Below are 27,591 nucleotides of genomic sequence, written 5' to 3'. Positions count from 1 at the left end.
ACACCGAATGTGAGAATGACCGGCTACTAGATCATGGGGCCTACTATAAGCTCTTAGAGCAATCCTATTTAAGCCTGTAAGTTGGATTGCCTGTCAAGACCTCACAAAAACAATTCACTGTTCATGCAGTTTACATTCTCCATTCGAAATCCGTTCACCTTTTCTTTCATAGCAAAATCGTATTATGACGTGCCATTTGCCATGTAAATGGCGGCCTCATCTGTAAAAATAAGCATTAAAAAAAAAGTTACTCTGTGACTATCTTTTTTTATATTTTGTTACATTTCTAAGAAATTTCGTTTAAGTTTTATTATATTTTCAATTTAATAATTATTTGATGACTTTATAAGTTTAAATTATAAATTGTCAATAAATAAATATGACTATTAAATGACTATTAACTATTGAGCGTTTATTGAAAATTTTAATTCTAGTTCCCAACCTTTAAAGTATTGTTAATAAATTATTGGCATGAATGTTATTGCAATTTTTAAATGGGATTTTATCATTTTAATAATTTAATTGACCGAAAATCGTAAAATAACTTTTATATAGTGCCAAATTTGACTTTAATGCAATCAATGAAAATGTACGTATACAAGATACGTTCCAATTATGGTATCAAATTACAAACTCACCTTATTAATTTCAATGATAATAACTAGACATGACATGTAATTTTATCGACAAATTGTAAATATGATTGAAAAGTTACCTATATTATAAAATAACGTAATAAGTAAAATCAATAATAAAATTAATAAAAAAATTTAATTATTCTCATTTTGAACACAATCGGTTAATAGTGCTTAAACGCTCCCAGGATAGTACATCTGTCTATTCATTCGCTCTGGACCTTTTGGAGGGAAAAGTGTCGTTTTTATTTTGACTTTCAATTATTTTGTGCAATCTAGTTTAAAGTGGAATAGGATAGTGCTATTGTGCCTTAATCGAAGATTAAAACGCGAAATTATACGAATCTCGAACTAAAATACCCGTATCGGCCCGTTTTAAGGAATCCCGAGTCAATCCAAGCACGCCGCCTCAAATTGCCTATCCTCTTTGTGGCGGCCATATTTACAGAAACATAATTAAACTTCATGTTTAGGCTGATGGCTTTGCCAATGCCTTAATAAAAAAAAAAAAAAAAAAACATCTGTCTATTTCTTTCATATGATTTAGTATGTAGTTCCATCTCGCTCTTGTCAGATGTCAGCTAGCCAGCCATTAATTAACGTTTAAAAAGTAAAGCTCATTTTCCTGTCATGCCATTTCCGTTCAACTTTGTGTAGGTCATGATACGAATGCAATTCAGTTTTAGCTCCGTCAAGTGAACTGCATGGAACTTGGCTGGCTGCTTATAATACTCTTTGTTACAAGCTCATAGTAGTCCCCCATCACCTTATGTTTAGTTCCTTTTTCTTTTTTTGATGTAATATTTTTGCTATAGCTATATCAACTTACGCAGCAATTTTTTGATATTTTCACTAAATGTATTTATATAAAATCGATCAAGTAGAATTTGAATTACTTAATTTCCTATTTTTATATAATTACACCGTGATATGTATATAATAAACTGAATTTTTGAATGCCCTACAAATGAGTTTCAAGTAAATTCTGATGTATAATTTGCTCATACATGAAATAAAGATTTTTCTTTTGATAAAAAGTTTTCATTTATTTAATTCCATGTTAAAAAAATATAGGTATGAAATAGGGATAGGTGTAGATATAAAACTATGCTACCTATGGATGTAGTCCATAGTTCTATATCCCCAAATATCTCGAAAACGGTACCCAACTTGCAATTATTCGAGAAATCGTGCCCGCCATCTTGGATTTAGAAATGAGTGCCATATTCGTATTGAGCATCCCCAAATACCTCGAAAAGGATACCTAAATAGCATTTTTTTAAATTCGGGTCCGCCATCTTGGATTTACAAATACGTGCTATATTCGTAATGAGCACCCCCAAATTTCTCGAAAACGATACCAAACTTGCCATTATTCGAAAAATCGCGCCCTCCATCTTGGATTTAGAAATGAGTGCCATATTCGTAATGAACATCCCCAAATACCTCGAAAAGGATACCCATATTACATTTTTTTTAAATCGTGTCCGCCATCTTGGATTTAGAAATAAGTGCTATATTCGTAATGAGCACCCCCATATACCCCGTCAACGATACCCAGAATCAAAATCAAAATAATCTTTATTTCATAGGTGCATTATTACACTAGAAATCGTCACATTGGTTAAACTCTACCGCTCATTCGTAAGGCAGATTCCCCCGAGAAGTATGAGCAAGAAACTCTAGGGATTGCTCTTTGTAAACAACATTTGTACGCATTTAACTTGCAGAAATGGAGGTCAAATGCACACATTAGAATGTAATATGCAAATAAATAAATAAATAAATAAATTAAAAAAAATCTGCAGCCATCGCGATATTGCCTATTCTCAAAAAATTACGTAATATAATTATTTTGAAACAGAATAGCAAAATTGGGAGAAAGAAATCCGTTACTTTGCAACATTTTCGTGTCTTGTTGCAACGAAATTAATTTTCGGTTTTAGTGAATATTTATATAAAAATACAAGTTGAAACGCGTTACGTCCTTGTGGAATGTGATATTAGTATCTATCTATTTTATGTTTGTCTGACGTATTTTTACACTCATTTACCGCACATTTTTAGCTAAAATTCTGGAGCTGTTCGCGGTGCAAGTTAACCTTGAGCACTGAAGGCCCGCCCGCTCGTGTGGGCCCATTGGGAGCGCTTCAATTTGCCTCACTTAGCGTGTGCGGACTAGATTTCTATGCTTTATTAGTCTAAGATACATATATTATGATTACAGGCGAATGTTCGCCTGTGAAGGACGTATTTGTAATGTAATGCCATGTAATGGAGAATGTTATGTACACCGATTGATTCTGTGACATTTCACTAGATGGTGACATTAAATAATGCTGACTGACAAATAACTCTTTATACTTATGACAAATAAAATAATTTCAAAAAAGAAACGTTTCTGAATTTTGCAATAATTTATGATGAAAAAAAAAATTGGTTAACTTTCAAAAAAATTTCAAACAATACAAATTTTTAAGAATAAATTCACGAAAATTGGTTTAAAAGAATATCTTTTTAGGATTTATTTAGCGTGAATTATTTAAACTTACATTGCCATTGGCGGAATCATCGTTTGTATTGATGGACCTTATATTATAAAGAAGAAAAATATTGGAAAAATATTTATTTATCTTAACAGTATGATTTATTCAAAATGGAAATTTTTCAACATTAGCCGCGTACTAACACTTATAATAACACTGCTAATGTTAACCAACGAATGGGCCATCTTCAATAATTTTATATTTACATTTTTTTATGATCATTGGCTATCTTAAAATTTCATAGTCAGTGTAGTCAGTAGTTATCCCAGTCAATATATATCGTTCATGAGTTTACAGTGACGGTAGTCGCAAGCGTAGAATATAATATGAAAATAATGCTGAGCAGGGTCAACAGCTCGTTGATTGACACTATAAAAAATGCAACTCGGAAATGCAAGGCGTTTTTTATAAGAACGGTCCAAAGCATTAAGCTTGATGTATGCACTGTACAATTTACCACACAAAATTGTCAAATAAATGTGGTTTCAATATTATTTTCGCTAATAACATTTGATTTATTAAATTAAATCTATAATAAATTAATAATAAAAAAATATTAATAACTAATCAAATTAAATCTCTTTGTTTATAATACTGTTCAACAGAATGAAACGACCCATTCACTACCTGCATTGCAGTTCGTCGCCACACAGGCAAGAAACTGCTCACACACTATCGTATAGTACTACGTATGGCCCACTTGTGGAGTCTCGCAGAACTTAGGGTAATATTGTTCTGTGCGCAGAACGCATTGCAGGATGGCTTGCACGCTGCGACTACATTCATAATCCTGTATTATGCGGCGGACTGCAAGAGGGATAATGAATGCACTTTTTAATAAGGAATTGGCTTAAAGTCTGTGAAACTAGGCCATAAAATAATTTTAAAAATCCTATTTTCCATGGCCGTACTAAACAATATGAACACGAAATACCTACAAAAAAATCGTGCCACTGCTGTGCGCTAAAAATCGCTGCCTTTGCCTAGGGTTGTCGACTCCACAGTATTCTCCAGTTTTATTTTAGGTGCCTAATATGTCATGATAAAATAGGTTGTTATTGACAATGAAAGTACTAAATAGTAGTATTTTTTATTACATACTTATATTGAGACCAGTAGGTATTAAAGCATTTCATCAGCTTATTCCCTACATAAACTGCTTAAGCGACCAATGCAACAATTTAAGTAGCTCAGATCAAGAGTAGTTCTTGATCTAAATTAAATAGGTACTACTACCTACCATATCAAGATATAGCTGTTGCCCACGGCTTCGCTCGCATTATTCCAAGATAAAAAGTATCTTATAATATAATTATTATAGGAAGTCGGATGTCAAGCTACAAAACGGATTAAGTATATGTATCGATTTTCGGCAACACCTCGAACCCTATGGAAAAAAGTTATATGGCAAATATAACGTTATTGTTATAAAGTTTTAAGTTATAGGTAATAAAAAGATATAAGTATTTTGTATGACAAATATTGTGCATATTAAAAGGACATTAAGAGAAAAGGACAGTCGGCGAAAGGACATATTTAATTTAAACATGACAAGATAACAAAAATATTGAGGAATAAAATAAAACAATGAAATATTCATACATAATTTTAATTTATTACTCGTTTCTAAACAATATTAATTTGTTCAAAAATTGTCTATGTGACAGTTTTTCACTTTTCATTTGTCCATAATACCTAAACCTTATATCGAGGAAAATTTTTATAACACATTTAATTAATAGTAATTTGTGGATACTAGAATGATCAGGATCAACATCAATTGAAAAAAAATTATTTAAATCACACACTTCACATAAAAATTTAAAAATATAGAGATAATATATTTCAGGTTTGGCTTTCTGTTCAAAATTGGTTTTTATTAATTTTTCAGCTTGTACAATAATTTCTGTTACGCTACAAGAAGCATATTGAAGCCCTCCTCTTGATTTTTTATAAATAACTATTCGTGTCTTCATTCCCAAGTAAAAGGGACACGCATACTTCGCATTTTATACTGCGCAGTAACTTTCTGGTTACGAACCCAGCTATAATTGTAAGACCCGGTCTGTGTATTCATCATTTTCATCAAGTAGTGTTTCTAAATAAGTTTCATATAAATCACTTTCGTCTTCCGTGATTTCTGCATAACTTTCTTTTTCTGTTAGTTCGTTTAAAGCCGTGATCGGATTTTTGCTGCTACACGTCAATATAGAAATTTGTTCCAATGGAGTGCAATTCCCAATTCCACCATCCCGGATTTCAGCTCTCACTAACAGTTTTTTATAAGCTGCTCGAAATTGTATGGCATCAGGGTTGTTATTGAAACCACCTCTTGCTCTTATAGCCGAGAAAAAAAGCTCAATGTGATCTTGGCTCACTTTATAAAGAGGTAGGTATTTTAAAACTTTTGCGTTTTCCACTAAATAGTTGTAAAGCGACAGTGCACTTTTCATGTTGATTACCATTGCGATAAAGCCTGTTTTTCTGCGTGAATTAATTAAAAGCTCACCAAAAGGCAGTTTTAAATGTATAAGGTAAACAGTGGCACTTTCAAATAATGCCGTTATTAGGCCAATATTAGAAGGGCACATTGCTTTTTTAAAACCAGGTGGTCGAATTGAATGGCTGTTTAATATATCAAAGACATCGTTCATTAAATTTATGAAACTGATAGTGCCCGCACAGTCTTCGAATATTTAAACCTGTCCGACAATATTCCAAAGCGTCAGCCACAGAACTACTGAACAGCTGCGTAGCTAGCTTCACTTTCATTTTTTACTTCTGGAAAAATATATGTGCCTTTTTTACTTTATTTGCAAGATGTAAATTCTTTTTTTCTTGCAGTTCTAATAGCTGTTCCACATACCTAAATTCTATTTTCCGACCAAATTGATCAACAAATACTCGTAATTTCCCAAAAGCATTTCGTATTAATTTTACTGCATGACAAGGATCTATAAAAGCATGAACGAGAGTTACCTCGTTCAAAACTTGTTTTTTCTTGATTTTTTAAAATATCACAGCCAAGGTGAGAAAACATACAAAAATTTGCTACTGGACCATCACACGTAACACTTACTACTTTGATACCAACGTTTTCGCATAGTTGAAGGGCGGTATTGACTATGCCACTTTTTTGCTCTCCTGTCACTGAAGTTATGAAAAAGTAACCTATGGGAATTTTCCATGACCCATTTATACATGTTAGGAGTAAAACTAAAACCTGGCTGGCTTCTTCAGCAGTATCAGTATCTATATTATGATTTCCATAATCCACTCTGCCATAAAATTTCTGTGCTCTTGGGTCCCAAATCAATGACATCCTGAAGCTTCAAAAGCCTCTTTAGTGAAACCTGGATCACAGTTGACATGCTGGTACCACTTACATAAGGTTCTTGTGTGTGGGAGACAAGTGTTGTAAGTTTCCCTTATATAATCATAGGCTTTAGGGGAAAAAAAATGCAACATTAGTGCAAATTTTCTCATTTCCGCGGAGTACTTATTTGGTAATGGTAATTCCTTGGCCTTGTTTATTTGCCTTTTTAAAAAATCCGATGGTCCTGCTAAATCGTTGATTAAAACAGACTGTTCCAAATTTGTATGATTTTTTTGGCGGAGGTCTTCATTAATATCCTTTAAATCAGCAAGTTTTTTGTTTTTTCTTCGGAGTTTTTCTTTCATAGACTTGATTATATATTGATCATATCTTTCTTTGCTTTGTGCATTTTTCTTCTAATGCCTGAATTTTCTGATCCACGATGACCTGAAATTTTATTTTAATATAAATAAAGAGAATATATAAAAATTTTAATATAAAGAGCAACAAGTAACGCCCTTGAGACCGGAAGTTTTGGGTGTTTTGATGTAAAAAAAAAAATCAAAATTCTACAATTCTTTTGTCTACCACACCATTTCTTAATTGTTTTTATGTAACAGTGAAATTAAATAAGGACATAATTTTTACAAAACTGACGGATAATCTGTTTTGTCAGTTTCAGTTCAGAAATAAATCAGTCGAGTGCCAGTTGAACTTGCACACAAAGAGATCCATTGTCTAAGAAGAATGGCAAAGGCATAACAATTCACATTTATTAGTTAGGGCTCCCATTTTTTCTGTTTTCAGTATTTGTTATTACAGCTGCTACAGAAATAGTTAGGTACTTACATCATCAGTGGAAATTTCAATTATCTACCCATCACAGTTCATGAGATGTGTATTCACCCTATTGACAGATGGATGTACGGCGGAGTCTTGCTAATGGGGTACCGTTTTACCCCTTAGGTATGACTCCCTAATTTATTATATATTTATTTGTAAGACACCGAGACTGGTTTAGTAATAAAAATTATTAAGATGTATTATTTCATGGATTACTTACCTATTTTTGTAGTTTTTCCATAGAGTGATGTTGTATTGGTAACATTGGTAATGATGAAAAACTTGCAGATGTACAAGCAACATCAGTCATCACATTGCCCGTTTCACACAGAACCAATGACTTTGTTACCGATGTCTAAAGAAAAAATAACATAATTTTTTTTTTTTTTTTTTATAATAACGCACACACTCAACATAGCCCCGCACTAGGGAAACCCTGTGTCGCGGGTGCCATGGACACACACATAGACAACCACAAATTACACCCAAACTCACGAGAGAAATAAATGTAGGTCATACAAATATTTCGCCCGGCCCGGGAATCGAACCTGGGACCTCTGCGTGGCAGTCCGGCATGGTAACCGTTCAGCCACGGAGGCAGTCAATATAATTAAATGCTATGTATTTAATAGAAATATTTCCAAATATAATAAAATAAATTGGAAAGTATTTTTTGTTGTAAATCTACATAATTACCCTATTCTAAAAGGAATATCATAAAATTCATATCATTTAAAGGTTACTTACTGGAAATATTGAGGGGACTGCATAATCACGTAATCTTGTGACATCAAGAGTTCTGTTGAAACAGCTTTCTTCAAAATGCAAAGAGCAAAGATACCACTCTTTGTGCCGAGGGTTAATATTTTCCTCGCCGACAGCCTCTAACCACTTCCTTCTCAATCCTTCATTCTTTGGAAATCTGTAAAAGATATTATTATACTTTAAACATATTTCTTAAAGCTTATTTTTGATTGAAGCACAACCCTATTTTACTAGGAAAACAAATAACAGCAAAATAAAGATAGATTTTTTTTTTAAATTTATTATTCAATTTACAATTAAACACATAATTATGTACATTTAGATTTTCCTTTCAAAAAGTAGTAGTTTTATTACAAAAATAATAATAGATACATATACTTTAAACATAAATTGATAGTTGTGATTAGTTTTACGTTAGCATTTGTATGATTTTATGAGCTATTACTTGAAATCGAAGTACAAACCTGTGATGCGTCAATCGAGGCTGATTTTTGCTTTTCCGCGAACTACACTTTAAAATGCAACAGACAGGCATCTTGGTCTGTAGATTCTCCACACTCCTACGTAATTTGAGAGTTTAAACACTAGTTATAACTTGGGAAATCGCAATTTTCTAAAATGAAAACATTCATCTGACAGCAGAACTACCACGAAACTGTCACATAAAATGGCGGATTGTGGCACGCACCGACAAATGTCAAAGCGCGTTGGCGATTGTTGCCATAATTATACATTATAGAAATATGTTTATATCTTTCGTCAAATGCAAATGTCTACAAGAAAAAAAGAGACAAATATATGTTTTTTTACAATGTCGCCGAAATGCATTGTATTTGTATAACTAAAAATTCTATATATTGTTAGGACCGCCTCCATAGTAATTATAGCTCTATGCTATTTTCTAAACGTAACTTGGTGAAATGTCTTACTTGCAGCGTTGCCAATTTGTGGAAAATTTCCTAAATTGCGGGGAATTTCAACTAGATTGGGGTTTTTGTAGGGATTAGCGCTATGTGGGGATTCTAACATTTTATCATTTTGTTTAAACTATCGATTGCTGATGCATCGCTAGTTTGATCGTTACTGTTAGAAACACTGTGATGAACTCTATCCCTCGCTTTAATAACAAGCAGCTTAAATAGAATTATTAACAGAGCCCTTGGTTCTGAATTGTAAAATTACCAATCGGTGCGTGTGAGTCGCGATCCTTTCTCCAGCTTTACCCAGTTCCCGGCATGAAGATAAACGAAATCAGTTATTGAGAAACAAAGACGAGCAGTTGGTACTTCCACACCACAAGTTACCACTCGTCTATTTTAAATATTAAATATAGGTCGAAACTTAATTTACTGATTGATTATTTCTAACATGATCATGCGTCACCAAATGCGCAACAAATAATTAACGTTAGTTAAAAAGTTACTTAATTTTGTAAGACAAACAAAAATGTTTTTTTTCTTCAAAGACTGATTAATATTGAATGTCATTGAAATAAATAAACGATTTAAGGTCATTTAATTTTATAATTTGCTTTACATTTTACATTCTGGTTACATTCACAGCAACCGCAATGTGTGCGTTGTCAATAGATGGTTTCAATTAAAGTTTCTTAATTCTTTATTATATTTTTAAGCTATGTATTTGTAATAAATAATGAAAACTGGAAATGTGGGAAATATGAACTTTGCTCTCCCCAAATTTGGGGATTTTAACCGTGATTTTTGGGGATTTTGAACATTTGACATTGGCAACGCCCCTTGCTTGTGCTCTCTCTTGCTCTTTTCTTTTATTGCTGTGTTGGAGTAGGGTTGTTTCTATCGTAATGTGAGATGCTAAGGAAATAATTAAAGAAACTAGATGAATTTTTTATTTAACATACAAATTGGCCATTGAAACTTAGAACTTGTTTAATCATGAAGATTTGGACTTCAGAACACACATTCAAGTAAGTTATATGTGACGCAACCTTTGGTCTTTTAATATGTAATAAGTACCTTCCCTTTGATCATGTTTCCTCATTCTTCGTGATTTATTTACAGCCATCCATGGGAGACAGTTGCGCAAGCAGCATGGCGAAAATATCCCAACCCTATGAACCCTGCAGTCATTGGAACTGATGTAGTTGAAAGAAAAGTGGTAGATGGAGTACTGATTACCCACAGACTTGTCAGTTCGAAATGGTATTTCCCTCGATGGGCACAAGCAGTGAGTATTCTAAGAATACTTTTAGTAATTGTTATAATGAAACAATTCAAAGCTCATCAGGAGTTAATTTGTTGGGGCAGAATGACCTTGATAATTCATATCAGTACTTTTGTCTCAATACATGAAACATAAATTATAAACACATGTATTTAACATACATTTTCTAATTACTAAAAGTAATTAACCATTGGTAACTTAAATTTTTTTTTTAGTTGATTGGAACAGCAAAAATTTGCTATGCTAGTGAGAAATCCGAAGTAAATCCTAGCATACGACAGATGACTCTAAAAACGAGAAACTTAACATTTTGTCATTACATAGCTGTTGATGAAACAGTAAGATATACTCCACATCCGAAAGATTCATCCAAAACGCTGCTGACACAGGAGGCTGTAGTAACTGTACAAGTAAGTACATCCTTTTTAACTAGCAAACTGTTGCATTATCTGCTTGTTGGTCAGGACCTAATAAAATGTAATCATAAATGGCCAGGCACACATCTTATCGACATACATGTGTCCATAATGGTTTTGGTAATATTTTTTTTAACACAGCTGTGTTTTACAGACACAATATGGCCTTAAAACGCTATGGTATCAATATCATTAAGGAAACTAGTATGTCTCTAACGATTGTATCCACACATGACAGTTTAATAATAATCTTTGTTATGGTATAGTACAAAGGGTATATTTGAGACGGGGCAGCAAGGCCAGCTACCTTAATCGTTGCAGTTACAGGAAAAGGGTTCTAGAAGACTATTCATGAATTTTGAAGATATTTAGATTGGCATTTACAGATTGAAAAAATGGTACAGTCAGCAAGATAAAAGGCAATTTTTAGAAAACTTTTTTTTATGCCAATCGATTTGGTCTCTGGTAAGGATCAATAGTCTCTATGGGACCAACTGAGGTAAGAGTACTCTAAATGTCAGAAATCGCAAAAAACTTTTTACCATACATTTTGTAGGGACCTATTTAGTAATCAGTTATTCTGGAAACTAACAAATTGACAACGTATTATGTCTTTCAAAATAAAAACAATAACGAAAAGCAAAATAACATAAAAATCTATGATAGTAAGTGCCCGAATTGATTGCCGCCTTGGCAGATGCATCGATTCGCTTTCTTCCGCAAAGAGCAAGTAGCGGCTAAAATTCTACTCAGATGGATTCTATTGAAAATTGCTGCAAGTGCGTTTATCAATTATTGAACACTTGTATTTTTTTATAAATTTAATTTTTTACATAGCCCCAAAGAAAAAATCAAGGTGCGTCAGATCAGGACTGCGTGGTGGACATATGATAGGACCATGTGTTCCAATTAGTTTGTTTCCACACTTGAAAACATTTTGATTAAAAATCGACTTAAAAGTGACAATTTTCTATTAACAAAACAAAACAAAGCTGTTCCAAATTAAAAAAAATAGTGATATGATTATAATTTGGTTTAAGTCTTACTTGGTACTTGGTGTAACGGGCTGGTGTCCGCAACTCGACGTCAAGGCGCCTATTTTGCGTGTGGTTATTTAAGTCTTATTTGTAGAGTATTATCCGGAATCGTTTCTAACAAAAAATTTTCGTTTAAAATGTGTGGTAAAAGATTTTTACGATTTCTGCCATTTCCAGTACTCTTACCACAGTTGGTCCCGTAGAGACTATTGATCCTTACCAGAGACCGGTTTGAATGGCATAAAAAAAAAATTTGTAAAAATTGCCTTTTATCTTGCTGACTGTACCATTTTTTCAAAATCTGTGAATGCCAATCAAAATATCTTCAAAATTCATAGATAGTCTTCTAGGATCGTTTTCCTGTAACTACAACAATTAAGGTAGCTTGCCTTGCTGCCCCGTCTCAAATTTACACCCTGTATATATATAATATAGGTGCCTATTTTGCATATTATGTTAGTCAATGTTATGTTTATATTATTAAAATTGAAAGTAATCAATTTAGGCCCCAGATCTCATTGGTTATATATTTTCAATGGAATGGCCTTATGCTGCCATTACGTTTATTTACTAAACAAAAATCTGCCTAATTGATTTATGATAAACTACACATAATTTTTTTTAGGATTGGTATTAGGTCCTACAGTGAGTTATAATATGATGATTGATCACAGTTAAATTCTTAATTTGCGGTTACCGCGGATCCGAGACAGACCTATTTCTGGTTCTCATGGATGACCAATTAATTTCCACAAAGTAAGAGTTAAATAACATATTGTAAGTAATAATAAAGTACTTTGCCCTGTGCATCAGTTAATTGCTCTGTGACAATTATCATATCACAAGCCCATTGTTACATTCTTATATATTTATTCTAGTTTTCTAGTGAACCTACTTTTGTTGCACAACATTGGATACATTAAATTTTGTAAATACCTATGTGTTACAATGTACACAATACATTGTATTCAAAATTTGTCTGAAATTGTGAAATTATATGCAAGCCTGAGTAAAGCACTAGATTGTTGATAATCAATCATTTTGATAAGATCTTTGTATATTTATCACATTTGCATTGTCATTATACAGTATGGAAATTAGTAAATGTAAAGTTTTTGTGAGTTTAAACAGTCCATTATAATTTTAAAACCAATTATTTAGAAAATACTTTATGTGTTATGAAAATTACCTGATGATGTATTATACTTATTAAATACCACAGTTTTGTCATTATAGCAACCAAGTTGTAGGTTCTGTATCAACATTAATTTACAAGCAAAATTGAATGCTGAGTCAAAGACACAGAGATCATTTCTTCGAAATTGTTAATTTAGTTAGTTGACTGTGCTATATAATGTATTGTCGACACGTGAACACCAGACGTCACATTACCATCCGCCGCGTGCACTTGCGTCATACACGTGCTTATAAAATCGGACTTTCAGCTTGTTACGACGCAGATTTCGATTACATTGTCTTATCTTTCAACAACCAAACTTTGGTCGCTATTTATTTACCTGAATGTTTGTGTATTTTTATACACCAAATTGTATGTTGTGAATATTTGAACACATTGATTTTTAAATTTTCAGGGTGTACCTCTAGGCAGTTATATGGAAGATCTACTTGCAAACAAGATCTCTTTGAATGCTGGAAAAGGACGACAAGCCATAGAGTGGGTTATAGGCAAGCTGGACTCTGAAATCAAAGAACTTGCAAGTTCAGCATGCAAAAGCACAGATGAACTTCTTACACAGACTAAGAAGTCTCTTGATGACATCACTTCTTCAGCTAGAAGATCCATGGATGATATTTCTTCAAAAGCAAAACGGTCCCTTGATGATATAGAAAAATTCACTAAGGCAAATGCAAACCAACGGAGCTGAAAAGAGGAGTGATTGAAGTCTCAATGGACTGTTTGGCGCTAGAGACTTGCGACACACGCTATTTTGTCATGATTATTGTATTTCATTTTCATGAAAAGTGATTTCATTCATTTATTTATTACTAATTTAATGTAATACCATTATGCAATTGTATTGCATAGGATTAATGACAATACCACATTTACGAATTTGAGCAGTTTGGTTTTGCTTGGATAAGTGATTCTGAAAGCAATTGTTTATTGTGAGATGTTCACAAAGTGGTTATGTTCTTTGGCTCGAGTAAACATTAGCCAATAGTATGGCTAGGTATGGTCATGACAACTTGGGTTTCCTGCAACAAGTGGATGTTAGTATGCTCAATTTTATAATTGATGTACTTTTAGATCAATATATGTTTGTTAATTAGTATTCATTCATTGATTGTAGAGGTACATAAATGTATTGTGTAGAAAATAAAGACATTTAGTATTGCCAATTCATTATTATATTCCAAAAACAGGTTTGTTACAAGCAAGACCTTTTAAATTATATGAATACTTACCCAACTATTGTACAACAGTCTGGAATTATACAAACACAGCTAGTACTTCTACAGAGTAACAATTTCAAAGAGAAATGTGATATAACACTAAATTCCTATAAATATTAATTTAATTATGCCATCATTCAGCTGTCTAGATGAGGTTTTGTTAATAAAATAAATTTCTGTTATATACATTGGAGTCTTTTAAATTCTGAAACTTGTGGCGCATTTACACCAGGTTGTCTGCCGCGTTTTGGGTAGATTACTTTGACAAGGGCAAGTGACACTTGCCTGTTAACCGGTGGAAATGTGCCATTAGTTTATACCAGAGACTACTAAGTACATTGCACCAATTCATCTTTATTGCTGTTAAAACTAAAATGTAATTTACATACGACTTATATGTACTTGTAAACCTTAGACTATGGAAACTAATTTTTTTTCATTCTCTAAGTTGTAAACCTGCATAGTCTTATTTCTATACATTATGACATGTATGTAATTGGTTATTTGGAATACACATTTTAGCTAAACTACATTACTTTAATTGACAAGCTTATAAAATAAGCAAATAATTGCTACATTTATTTGTTATTTATATACATAGTAGTTATCATTCGGGGTTCTAAACAATAATTTTGAGAGACAATATTTAGTGTTTGAATTTACAATTGCCTATGTTAATATAATTATTTTTTGATTGACAATGATTTTTTCATTAATATGTCATATCCTATGAAAATTAAATAAAACACAGGTTTTGTAGAACAAAAAAAGTTACGAAATAAGTGAAGACAGAATTACACAACATTTTAAATTTTAGACCTAAACCAATACATACTAAAATGCTCACAAGAGGCAATAAAACACATACATAACAGCAACATCTGCTGACACCGAATTCAGTATCAGGTACTTGTTCCAGCTGATGTCATGTTACCATTAGGCACATTGCTGGTTGCTACATTGCGGCTATTAGCTGCCAAATGAGATGCTTTCAGTCGATCTAGTTCATTGACCCATGACCGTACATGTTCCAATCTATGCCAGGCCATCTGCAGGACCTTTTGGGAAGCATAACCCGACCCTTCGTGAGGTTGCCCAGTGGAAACTTGAGTTAAGTAATTGATTTGATCACTAAGTTTGGACTCTACTTGGCTAAGGGTCCTTAGAAACTGTGATGAGTTTGTCTCTGCTTGCTTCTGGCTTGACTTTTCTTTACTTAGCTCTAAAAGTGCTTGAGCTGAGAAAAAAATTTAAAAATATGAGTATGAACTGGGTATGAACTTACATATTTAAGAAATTATTATCGGTTACCTGCACACTGTAGACAAGTAATAATATCCTTTTCAATATCATCGAGAACTTGTATTCTTTCCATTGGACCTGCCATTGTTAACCGGACGTCTGTATAGAGGAAATATTATTAAATTCTGTTTAGAGGAAATATCGTTAAACTCCGTTCACTTTGGTAAACAGGCGTGAAATCAAAGTCATGGTAACCAATAAAGTATAGGTAGGTCATTAGGTACTCTACGGATACAACTTTATAATCAAAGATTTATTATTGCTTCATGCATAATATGCAAAGAGAACGAACAGAGCTTTACAAGCGGACAAAATTGAACAGAATAAATTGAGAAAAATTCACATCAACCTTTTTTGTTGTATTCGAGATATATTCGACGAAAAAGTCAGGCGCCGTCAAATAAAAATTATCACTCTTTATTTTGTGATTATTATTTGAATACAATTTATTTACACCAAGGATAAAAATTATTGTATGTACTTATTTAATGAATGAATGAATTAGTGTTGCCAGGGGCTTGAGTCGAAAATTACATTCCACTAGACTTCCATTTTTTTAAGTATTGTTGTTCGAACAAATCTTTCAATTAAATTAAATTATTGCATATACTCTACTGTAACAAGGATGAAAATGGCTTAAAGCTAAGATAAAAGGGGAGAGGGTATTACTACAAGCAAACAGGTGCACTCAAATGATAGAACGAGTTGTGTCACTATGGTCTCAATCTTAGGGTCTTATTCCAGAACTCTACTCAATACTCAAGTCAGGACATGAGTATTGCAGTGAGCACTGAAAATCATACTCAGGTCCTTGCCATTAGGGTCGTATTTCCAGTGCTTCAAATCATACTTAAGTCTGCTCAAGTTCTGTCTTGAGCATTGAACTCTACTCAACGCTCAAATCAGGATTTGAGCAGACTTGAGTATGATTTCAAGCACTGGAAATACGACCCCAATGGCAAGGATTTGAGTATGATTTCTAGTGCTTTGAATCATACCAAGTCCTGACTTGAGCATTGAGTAGAGTTCTGGAGTACGACCCTCATAGTGCGCCCCACGTATAAGGACCATCATAATGAAACAGCCATTTTAAATTGTCGTTGTGGTCTCATAACAGCAGAGAAGCAGGATTTGAAAAAATATCTTTTCCTGTTTCCTGACGAAATCTTGTCATTAAAAGTATTTAGTTTTCAACAATTCATTTACCGCATTGCAATATACTAAATTTATAATAAGATTAATGAGTTACGCTTTCGGATTTGTTTTGTAATCAAATAAATTTCTAAGTTCTTCTTCTTCTTTTAAATGCCATGGTTCCATCGAAATAATCGGTGATTTCGCCAGTGTCAAGTAAGACATTTTTAAACAATTTTCTGACATTACTGACGTCCGTAAAGCGTAATCGGTAAATAGTCTAAGAGCTCTGAGATCACATCTCATGGGCAATTTATGAAGATAAGGTATAATCGACTTCATCCGATTGCTAAGTAAAAGCCGCTAAGTAGGTATATAAGAATTTTTTTATTATAAAATTATATATATCTGTACCCAGCAGTGGGTGAAATCAGGCTGTAGATGATGATGATGATAAAAATGTAATGCATCTTCCTTCGGGGGTGGGTTAGGGGTGGATTAGGGGGTGGGTTAGGAGGTAAGATGGCGGGCACAACTTTTAAAATAATGGCAAGTTGGGTATCGTTTTCGAGGTATTTTGGGGTGCTCATTACGAATATGACACTCAATTCTGAATCCAAGATGGCGGACACGATTTTGAGTGAGTGGGTGAGTGAAGGGGTGGGTTAGGTGGTGGGTTAGGTGGTGGGTTAGGGGGTGGGTCTCTCATCCGCTCTCTCATTCGTAATGACACTTTTATTCGGTAGTTTTAGTTTTAATTGTTAGTTTTAATTGTTTCTTATAACAACTAAAAAAAATTACTTGCAATTAAAATCAATTCAATTGAAATAAATTGCAACTAAAATCAATTGCAATTAAATCAATTGCGACGTGTCGCAAATACCTCGGAAACGATACCCAACTTGCCATTATTTGAAAAGTCATGCCCGCCATCTTGTGTTTAGAAATGAGTGCTATATTCGTAATGAGCACCCCCAAATACCTCAAAAATGATACCCATATTACATTTACTTGAAAAGTCGTGTCCGCGTCTTGGATTTAAAAATAAATTCTTTATTCGTAATGAGCACCCCCAAATACCTCGAAAACGATACCCAACTTGCCATTATGTGAATAATCGTGCCCGCCATCTTACCTCCTAACCCACCCCTAACCCACCCCCGAAGGAACATGCATTATAATTTTATCATCATCATCATCTACACTGTACAGCCTGATTTCACCCACTGCTGGGTATAGGTACCTATATATAATTTTATAAGAAAAAAATCTTATATACCTACTTAGCGGCTTTTACTTAACAGTCGGATGAAGTCGAAGAAGTACTTAAAAATTTATTTGATTACAAAACAAATCGCGTTTACGAATAGATCGAAAGCGTAACAAATTAATCTTATCATAAATTTAGTGTATTGCAAATGCGGTAAATGAATTGTCAAAAACTACAATACTTTTAATGGCAAGATTTCGTCAGGAAACGGGCAAAAATATTTTTTCAAATCCTGCTTCTCTGCTGTTATGAGACCACAACGACAATTTAAAATGGCTGTGTCATTATGATGGTCCTTATACGTGGGGCGCACTATGAGGGTCGTATTCCAGAACTCTACTCAATGCTCAAGTCAGGATTTGAGTATGATTTAAAGTACTAGAAATCATACTCAAGTCCTTGCCATTAGGGTCGTATTTCCAGTGCTTGATGTCATACTCAAGTCCTGATTTGAGCATTGAGTAGAGTTCTGGAATACGACCCTAAGTTTCCGGAATGAATAAGAAAAAAATACCCTAAATGGTCAGAAATGAATTTATTGTTTCTCAAAATATTCTTCGTTAGCGTTAATGCACTTTTTCATACGAATGAACCAATTTTGGAAACATTTATGCCACCCCTCCGTAACAATCTCTGTAACATATTTTTCATACTTTTCGACAGCATCTTCAGGTGATGAAAACCGTTGACCGCGTAACTGGTTCTTAATTTTTGAAAATAAATAAAAGTCATAAGGTGCCAGGTCGGGACTGCACCCGGGATGGCTCATAAGGTCAACATTGTTCACCTTCAAAAATTCATTTGTCTGTCTGGCCGTGTGAGAACTGGCATTATCGTGGCGCAGTAGCCACGTGTCCAGTTTTATTAAAAAAAGATGCAATCATCCGTTTAGAGGCACTTTGCACTCGCGCCACTCTGGTTGGTTTCCGCTCATCTCGAAAGACCCATACGCTCGATTGCTGCTTTGTTTTGGGATCGTAACTACAAATCCATGTTTCGTCACCTGTTACTACGTCCCTTACCAAATTTGACGCCCCTTCGTTGAATCTGGTAAGCATGGCATTGCACCAAGAGACACGATCCTCGAGGTTTTTTTAGCCTCAGTCAAATTGTATGGGATCTACCGAGAGCACAGCTTTTTCACGCCCAAATGTTTGTGTAGTATTGATTGTATTTGACTCATGCCTATACCTAAAGAAGCCCGAATCTCATGGTATGTTACATGCCTGTCTGCTTTGATCATACGGCGCACAGCATCGATGTTTTTGTATGAACACACAGCAGTGGACGGGCGACCATCATGAAATTCATCACTGAGATTCACACGACTGCGTTTGAATTCTGCAAACCAGCTTTAAAAAGTCATTTTGCATGGTGTTTGCTTCATCCTTCATCATTGCTCCGCTGAGCTGTTAAATTACACTTAAAGTCGTAGAAAATCATACTACGAAAATTTTCACGAGTTAAATCCATGGTGATGTAGACAACCAATTTCTAAAATGACGCCACAATGTAAAAACAAGTGACAGTTAAATGAGACAAACTGTATTCTACAGTCAAAGAGTTCCATTTTCAAATGTTGTAATTACTTTTTAAATATTGTTTACGTAAGTGGCCAGTTCCGGAAACTTATAGTGCGCCCTATATAGTAACAAAACCAGAGTTGTCAATTGATAAAAGTAATTTCTACACTTCTACACTACTTAAAAAAAAACTTACTCAATTACGTCAGTAACGCGCGATTGCATCGATGCAATCACATAAATCACAAGCGTAACAATGCAAAAGCGCGTTTGAATCGATGCAGTCGCGCGTTTGCATCGCTGCTTAAAGTCGCTCGTGTGTATAAAGGTAGACGATAAGCCACTGTATCGCTGCTACCTACGACCTGTGATGTATTTTTTAATATGAGTCATAATACTCTATGGTACGTAATACGTACAGGGTAAGAGCACGTCAAGCTTGACATTTAAGATTTAAATCCAACTCTATGTCGCATACGTTAAGAACGGTCCAAAGACAAAGTGTCAAACTTGACGTGCTCTTGACTGTATATACGTATAACGGATCCGTTAAGAATAGTTAGTGTAGGTCACGGAAAAATTTCCACTTAGAACAAAATCATATTGAGTTCTTAAGTTTTCGCGATTGTTACATATAGGAAATTAAACTATTTTTCCGTATTTAAACTATTTTTCCGTCAACCGTGATCATGGGACCTGTAAAGGGCCCGAAACGTTGGTTTGTTTGAAGAAACAAATGTACGCGATTCCGGAAAAATAGTTTCATTTCATAAAATATCATATTTTTCAGGAAAAATAATGTAAAATAGGAATAGCCTCACGATTCTACAGGGTTCAGAAAAATTCTGTTTGGTTTAAATTGTGAATATAATCTAGACTGTTTCTATTTTCTAATCGCCATGAAATAAATCGATATAAAAAATCGCTAGACGGTGTACACTTTAATCGATTTTCATTAAGATCGAAATTGTTATGTGATATGCATCTCTATCCCTAACTCATACTCATCGTGTCATTCATTCGGTCAGTCTTAAGTCTTTTTGTTGCGGCTGTCGTTCGATATGGTATGTTGATTTCATTTCTCAAAATTATATCTAAAAATTATGGTAAAATCGTTCATTTAATGTTTGATTATTATGTGAAGTGTGTGTGTATTATTTATGTAGTATGTGTTTTTGAGCATATTTTTACCCGTTATATTACTTGCCATGTGGTTACTACAAATGATGATCCCTTTACATTTTATCACACGGTTAGAACCTGAAACTTTGTGAAGATTATACTAGGGCGGACTGATGTTTGTCATGGCAGTGAGCTCTAGCTTCATTAGTGTAGGTATGTTCTAAAGAAACGATTAATTTCAGTCGCACAGGAAGTTCTCTGCGCCTCGTCATGGCTCTATGGGGTTCTACCCCAAGAAGAGATCTCGTCGTCATCGTGGAAAGGTGAAGGCGTTCCCAAAAGATGACCCTAGCAAACCAGTGCATTTAACCGCTTTCATCGGCTATAAAGCTGGCATGACCCATGTGGTCCGTGAACCTGATCGTCCTGGTTCAAGTAAGTAGGAAATGGCGTATCACACCCTTATTAATAGTTTCATAATTCCAAAGTTTTTTTGTGAAACTGACAAGCCTATTAAAACCGGACATAACAACATGTCACGTATGATTTTGCCTGGTGCCAAATGTAACAAAATTCTATTTGTTATGTACTTACCAGTATGTATTAGTTTATTTCGTACATTATATTTATTGGAAATTGTTAATTCCGAAAAAAAAAAAATTATTTTCGAATTCCGTCACTAAGACGCAAAGGCTGTGGTTATTTAATTGGCTTACTGTTTATAGAGATAAACAAGAAGGAGATTGTAGAGGCGGTAACGATCATTGAGACACCGCCTATGGTATGCGTTGGTGCAGTCGGCTATATCGAGACCCCACATGGTCTTCGTGCTCTGCTCACTGTTTGGGCTGAACATATGTCTGAGGACTGCCGCCGTCGCTTTTACAAGAATTGGTATGTGCTTCTAATTCTTTTGAGAGTTAGCTTCTTTTACAAATTTTAAAAGTACAGTTTGGACTCATTCTACATAGCACCAATTTAGCTGTAACATCCATGGTTCTTTTGTTAATGTATTCTTTTTTAAATATATTAATTATGGTTAAAATAGCTCTCCTCTCGCTGGATGAGAGTTTTATTGTAAATATGCTTGAAGCATATTGTTACCTTGTGGTCTCCACTCAACGATGAGGCTACCTGGAGTCTCTTACAGCACTCCTTCACTATGATTAAATCAGGTACAAGAGCAAGAAGAAGGCTTTCACCAAGGCTAGTAAGAAATGGCAGGATGAGCTTGGACGCAAGTCAATTGAGAAGGACTTTAAGAAAATGATCCGCTACTGCAGTGTGGTAAGGATCATTGCCCATACCCAGATGAAACTGCTCAAGCAGCGTCAGAAGAAGGCCCACATTATGGAGATCCAAATCAATGGTGGAACAATTGAAGACAAAGTTAAATGGGCACGTGAACATCTCGAGAAGCCCATCCCCATTGATTCAGTTTTTGTCCAGGATGAGATGATTGATTGCATTGGTGTCACTAAGGGCAAGGGTTATAAAGGTAATTTGTTCACAATTTTACTATGATATTTATTGACATGTATTAATTATTGAGAATATTCTTATTAAATAGATTCTAATGATTAGGTGTTACTTCACGCTGGCACACAAAGAAGTTGCCCCGTAAGACACACAAAGGTTTAAGGAAGGTTGCTTGTATTGGAGCATGGCATCCTTCAAGAGTTTCATTCACTGTTGCTCGAGCTGGTCAGAAAGGTTACCATCATCGTACTGAAATGAACAAGAAGATCTACCGTATTGGTCAAGGTATTTTTTCCATGTTTTACACCATAAAAGTATATAATAAAAAAAATAAACAGCCTAGCTGTGCACTTAACACTCATGCTTTTTTTTTACAGGCATCCACACTAAGGATGGCAAGGTCATCAAGAATAATGCCTCTACTGAATATGACTTGTCTGAGAAGTCAATCACCCCCATGGGTGGTTTCCCTCACTATGGTGAAGTCAACAATGACTTTGTCATGATTAAGGGTTGTTGTATGGGTCCTAAGAAGCGTGTTATAACCTTGAGGAAGGTAAGGACTTTCAAAAATACACAAATATTTATTCAACTGAATGCATTCTGTTATGCTAACATTATATCTTATTCCGTAGTCTCTGCGAGTACACACCAAGAGAGCAGCACTTGAGAAGATTAACCTCAAGTTCATTGACACGTCATCCAAGTTTGGTCATGGTCGCTTCCAGACACCAGCTGATAAGGCTGCCTTCATGGGTACCCTCAAGAAAGACCGCATTCGTGAGGAAGCTGCTGCAACCACCACACCAGTGGCACCTCAACAGTCTTAAGTAACATTTTTGGGACTGACAATAAATAAGAAAACAAAATTACTTGTTTTAATTGTCATATTGCAATAGATATTTTCACTGCTTGTTTTGGATGTGCACAACTTCCAGAACTTGTTATAGTCAAAGAAAAGCTCACAATTTTCCATATTTTTTACTGTACTGTCCTGTCTTGCTTGTAGTCAAGAGCACACTTGACACTTTGGACCATATTCTTATCGTTAATGGCATAGAGTTGGATTTAAAATCCTGTCAAGCTTTACATGCTCTTGACCCGTGTACTAAAGGCGTTAGGTGCTTTTCCACCGGCGAGGTGAGAAGAGGATTGAAAGGAGATCCGCCAAATCCCATACAAAATTACCCCAGGCCCGGCGCCAAAATAATGTAACTCAATTTTTAGAGTAAAAATAGCAAAAATATTATATAGTTTCGGTATTGCTAAATTCACATGCTAACATTGTCTTTTTGCCCGTTGAATTTTAATAGGGGCTCTTTGTAAAATTATATTTTTTAGAGAAACGTCGTCATTTTTAGTTCATTAATCTTGTAATTAGTCATTATGGCATATAAGCATGTATGTACTGTACTGTGAACTATGAAAAAATAAATTAGATGTTCGAAACTATGTGTAAAATAAAACACTTAGTATGGTTATAAAATAATATATATTTTCATTTTCTCGACAGAATATATGTTTGATGGACTTAGTTTTCTAAATCAACTAATACAAAATCTAAGCCTAGAGCTGGGTGGTCTAAATCACGTTCATTGTGTCTAGCCCAACCCAAATAGTACATGACGCTTATTACATGGGCGCAACTTCCCAGTGTTCTGTTCCCGTGATAACAGGAACAGTAATGTTCTTTCACTGCCTCGATTCCAAAAACCGCAGTATTAAATAACAAATAGGTATAATAAGTTTTTGATCTGACATGACGTGAATTAATTCTGCAGCGAATCAGTACGTTGTTTGTATGCGACTGTGACCTTATAACTCGATCATTTATTATATTTGTTCTGAGTGTCTGTAAACCTCGATTTCATATACGCCATTCTCTTCGTGTGTTCGCTGCAGTACGAACGTGCTATTTTGAGGTGATATGTGCCTATAGCGAATTTTATCAGATCTTCGTACGTCAGCTCCGGAAAATCTGATACTTCTGGATTGTTTGCGTCCAGTCTAGTAAATGATGCTCTTTGCCTGTTCAAGTTGTTTTCTAAAACATACGCGGCCAACAGATTTGTTTTATGTATGTTGCGGTTTATTGATGCAATAAAATCATCAGTAAATCTACTGTCTTCGTAAGGCTCCTGAAAGCAGTTTATCAAAGCCGCTGCTATTTTGAAATCTGTGAATGTTTTCGTCAAGGTATTGTTAAACATTCTGTTGCGGAAGATTTTAAAGCTATTTTTAAACTTGCCATTCACAGTTTCTACAACCCAACGACACATGGTTATTAGTCGTGATTTGTTGGCCTCTTCTGTAGTGAGTTGAATTTCATTTAATAATAATAATAATAATATGATTGATATACATGCTTATATGCCATAATTATTTATTACAATGTTAATGAACTAAAAAGGACGACGCTTCTCTAATAAATAGAATTTTTCATAAAGCGCCTATGAAAATTCAACAGGCAAAAAAACTATGTTAGCACGTGAATTTAGCAATACGGAGACTATATAATATTATTGTTATTTTTACTCTAAAAACTGAGTTACATTATTTTGGCGCCGGGCCTGGGGTCATTTTGGCGGATCTCCTTTGTATGGCGAAATTTCAACTCCTACCGCATCTTCTGTGGACCGTACTGCCTATATACCTACATATAGTTACTGCAATGGAAGTGGAAAGACGAGTCGCGCAATGCCTCGTGTCCGCGCGAGCTCGCGATGGTTCTGTGTAACTATCTGTAGAAATTGTGAGGTACATACGATTTAAAAAAGGAAAATATTATCTCAGTACAAGGCGGAGTACTATAAAAACTTAATATAAAAATTGTAATAATGAATTCAACATGGTGAAATAAGTAATTAATATAATAATTGTTGATAAAATATTGCTTGTAAAGAGATAATCCAAACCACCTTGTCGTTTTAGAAGATAACTTTTGCATTGTGTTGCGTTGTTTGCGTGTTTTATTATTTTCTTAGATAACTATAGAAGCTTCCTAAAATAGTGAAAAAAGTATGTTTAGATAGAAATTAGGTAGTAAAAATATAGTAAATTAAATACTGCTACATCCACGAAAAACGTAAAGTGGTCAGCCAACCTGATGTCACTTTATTTTTTAAGGTACTAAATAGTAGAAAATAGATAGTCAATAATAAGCACAGCTTGATTTGTATATCTCGTTTGGTGCAGCCATCCTGACGGACACAAAAAAAAATAAAGCTAATTGAGAACCTCCTTTTTATAAAGTCGGTTAAAAAGGTTTCGAAAAACAAATGAAGTTGCAGCGAACTAAGGCTAATCATAATTTATATATACTAAGCTGCGTTAAGTGTTACTGAATAGTAAACGGGATATACCACAGACATATATCTAGATAGACGCCGCAAGTGTACGTACTTCGCGTGCCCAAAGTAAGTGAAATTCACTTACTTGCCGCTGCTACACTTCAGAACGCGCTCGACCGTTATCGTAGATAAACACCAGTCGAAAACGCGAAAACTGGGTAAACGGGGAAGTTTCCTTCCACGGGCAAGTGATTTTGTAATCAGAAGATGCATAATTTATTTTAAAAACAATTATTTTGGTTTTGCATGAATTTCGAGACAACAAATATGCAACTCAATGTATGCCTCATGATTTGTAATACATAGCGGCTTTTACTTGGTGCGAATGAATATCGAACGAACGCCCTTTTGCATAATGCATTCAGTTTCTGTGGTACGGCCGCTTGTAAATTTTTTTGGCCAAATTTAACATTTAGTGATGTATACGTTAGGCAACACTGTTCTCGATTCTGATCGATTTTGAAAACAAAGGGACGAAAATTATTATGACCTTAGCAATATTATGAAAATATTCTATTAACTCTTGTTATAACGTTTAGTAACGTTTCGTTTTTTTTTGCAGTTATGTAGTATCTATTATCAGTAGGAGCTGTAATTTCGATAATTTTTGCAGCACGTTGCCTCGAATGTCCGAATATAGTGAGCAAAGAATTACTTATTAATTATTACTATTATTTCATTATTACGAGTAATAAAAAAAATATAATGCAAAGAATTAAGCTAAGCGCTGTCTTTACAAAAACCTGGAGTTGGTCATACGTATGAGTTCGTTGCTTTCGAGGACGATGGTGGTTTAGTTACCTAAGATGCTATCCAAATATGCAGAGTAGCAGAGTTAGAAATCCGAGAAATAATAACCAAATAACAAAAATTTCACACGAGGCCATCATTAAGTAAACCTTAAGTTACTTTAGTAAGATTTTAGATATTTTGTCAGCAGTAACATTTTCCATTTACATATACATTTTGTCTTGCCATTCACCAATTTGATCAATCACCGACGGAAAACTATCTAGTAAATTTAATTAAGGCAGTTACAAGTTCATGTTTGACGTGCGTTTTCATTATTTAAGTCAATAGTTAAGTTCTTCTAGTACAAAAAGACAGTTATATAATAAGCTTATAATAATGTTATATCAAGGACAATAATTTTAATATTTGAAGTTGATTAAAAATTAAAGTTTAACTTATTAAGTAATCAAAATTTTTATATAAAAATTAATAATATTAAATTAAATTGCTATACTATTACTAATTCTAAAATTTTGCGACTAGAACCGACTTTTTCTGGGTGCAATCAGATCTAAGCTAGGAATAAAGCTTATTCCAGCGTGGACAGTAAAACGCCTTAATAACTTCAAAACGGCGTGAATGTAGTAAATCTATTTTTTATGACTATAACTGACTAAATCACGACTTTTTATAGTGTAATCAGATCTAAGTTAGGTGTTGTGGTTCCCGAGATTGAGAAATGGTGCCGCTGGAATAAGATTATTCCAGCGTGGACAGTAAACCACCCTTATAACTTTTGAAAGGTGGACAGCCCGCCAGCCATACGTCATTTCCACTAACCGCCCTGCAATAGCAGCGCTACCTTCGACCAATCCGCCGCCACCGGCTAGCCGTTTGATGGGGGAGAGGAGGGACGTAGCCAGCCAGCCTTATAATAAGCCTTTCAATTTCACAGCAACTGAATTAAGCTACATTGTATCACGTGATTTAAAAAGTAATAAAATACTTGGTAATCTTTACTTCATCGTCTTCTTTGCCGCGCTTCTGTTATAATCACAGATTAATAGTGACTTTTTTTCTGGCTAGTCAAATTTCAAAAACATGTATGGTAGGAGTGGCGAAAATTAAGAGTCGACGGGCAGCATAACGGCTTTTATTCAAATAAGCGCAGACAGTGAAAAAATATTCCTACACTAAAGACAGAGCACCTCTTATATAGACAATCAAATCAACCCTTTCCCTTATACTAAACAGTGTTACAATTTTACAATTTACTGTTGTTACTATTATCTTTACAATTATTATTCTAATTACTATTATCGTTACAACATTATTATATTTACTATATTCATCGATCAATATTAATTATTAACAATCATAAATAACGAAACCTAGTCGTCACCTATATTATTTACAAAGCACCGCCATCTAGTGGCAGGGTGATGTATTTAATTACACTGTTTTAACGGCCTGCCATAGTTGTAGGGACGGTGTCGGTAGATGG

General features: G+C 34.4%; 3 protein-coding genes and 1 long non-coding RNA gene across 4 annotated transcripts; 2 read left to right on the top strand and 2 right to left on the bottom strand.

Moving 5' to 3' along the window:
* Positions 1–6,860: 6,860 nt before the first annotated feature.
* Positions 6,861–8,641, bottom strand: LOC113231479. The gene is made up of 4 exons (XR_003310563.1): positions 8,570–8,641; positions 8,088–8,262; positions 7,561–7,695; positions 6,861–6,944 (listed from the first exon to the last, which is right to left on the bottom strand). It is a non-coding gene; the product is annotated as an uncharacterized LOC113231479 (long non-coding RNA).
* A 1,220-nt stretch (positions 8,642–9,861) lies between these two features.
* Positions 9,862–13,821, top strand: LOC113232115 (protein slowmo). The gene is made up of 4 exons (XM_026466753.1): positions 9,862–10,050; positions 10,145–10,310; positions 10,523–10,717; positions 13,353–13,821. The coding sequence occupies exons 1-4, from the start codon at positions 10,019–10,021 to the stop codon at positions 13,644–13,646; spliced, it is 687 nt and encodes a 228-aa protein (XP_026322538.1). The 5' UTR covers positions 9,862–10,018; the 3' UTR covers positions 13,647–13,821.
* Positions 13,822–14,407: 586 nt separating this feature from the next.
* LOC113232124 (mediator of RNA polymerase II transcription subunit 11) lies at positions 14,408–15,981 on the bottom strand. The gene is made up of 3 exons (XM_026466764.1): positions 15,827–15,981; positions 15,487–15,576; positions 14,408–15,412 (listed from the first exon to the last, which is right to left on the bottom strand). Exons 2-3 carry the CDS (start codon positions 15,560–15,562, stop codon positions 15,078–15,080), a joined length of 411 nt encoding a protein of 136 aa, XP_026322549.1. The 5' UTR covers positions 15,563–15,576; positions 15,827–15,981; the 3' UTR covers positions 14,408–15,077.
* Positions 15,982–20,450: 4,469 nt separating this feature from the next.
* On the top strand, positions 20,451–22,874 carry LOC113231878 (60S ribosomal protein L3). The gene is made up of 7 exons (XM_026466421.1): positions 20,451–20,468; positions 20,769–20,961; positions 21,252–21,420; positions 21,702–22,024; positions 22,111–22,290; positions 22,383–22,561; positions 22,641–22,874. The coding sequence occupies exons 1-7, from the start codon at positions 20,466–20,468 to the stop codon at positions 22,833–22,835; spliced, it is 1,242 nt and encodes a 413-aa protein (XP_026322206.1). The 5' UTR covers positions 20,451–20,465; the 3' UTR covers positions 22,836–22,874.
* The last annotated feature ends 4,717 nt before the right edge of the window (positions 22,875–27,591 follow it).

This window comes from Hyposmocoma kahamanoa, unplaced genomic scaffold (assembly GCF_003589595.1).
Source record: "Hyposmocoma kahamanoa isolate Upper Pololo Valley unplaced genomic scaffold, ASM358959v1 102, whole genome shotgun sequence".
NCBI lineage: Eukaryota > Metazoa > Arthropoda > Insecta > Lepidoptera > Cosmopterigidae > Hyposmocoma > Hyposmocoma kahamanoa.
The sequence above is the reverse complement of the archived record's forward strand: the minus strand, read 5'-3'. Positions and strand labels throughout refer to the sequence as shown.

Excerpts from the sequence above, each read along its gene's own strand:
- LOC113232115 (XM_026466753.1), top strand. The coding sequence starts at position 10,019 with ATGAAGATTTGGACTTCAGAACACACATTCAA. Across the intron at positions 10,051-10,144 it reads ACTTCAGAACACACATTCAA|CCATCCATGGGAGACAGTTG; the intron begins GTAAGTTATATG and ends ATTTATTTACAG. Across the intron at positions 10,718-13,352 it reads AGGCTGTAGTAACTGTACAA|GGTGTACCTCTAGGCAGTTA; the intron begins GTAAGTACATCC and ends TTAAATTTTCAG.
- LOC113231878 (XM_026466421.1), top strand. Across the intron at positions 22,291-22,382 it reads GATCTACCGTATTGGTCAAG|GCATCCACACTAAGGATGGC; the intron begins GTATTTTTTCCA and ends TTTTTTTTACAG. Across the intron at positions 22,562-22,640 it reads GTGTTATAACCTTGAGGAAG|TCTCTGCGAGTACACACCAA; the intron begins GTAAGGACTTTC and ends CTTATTCCGTAG.
- LOC113232124 (XM_026466764.1), bottom strand. The coding sequence starts at position 15,562 with ATGGCAGGTCCAATGGAAAGAATACAAGTTCTCGATGATATTGAAAAG. Across the intron at positions 15,413-15,486 it reads TACTTGTCTACAGTGTGCAG|CTCAAGCACTTTTAGAGCTA; the intron begins GTAACCGATAAT and ends TTTTTTTCTCAG.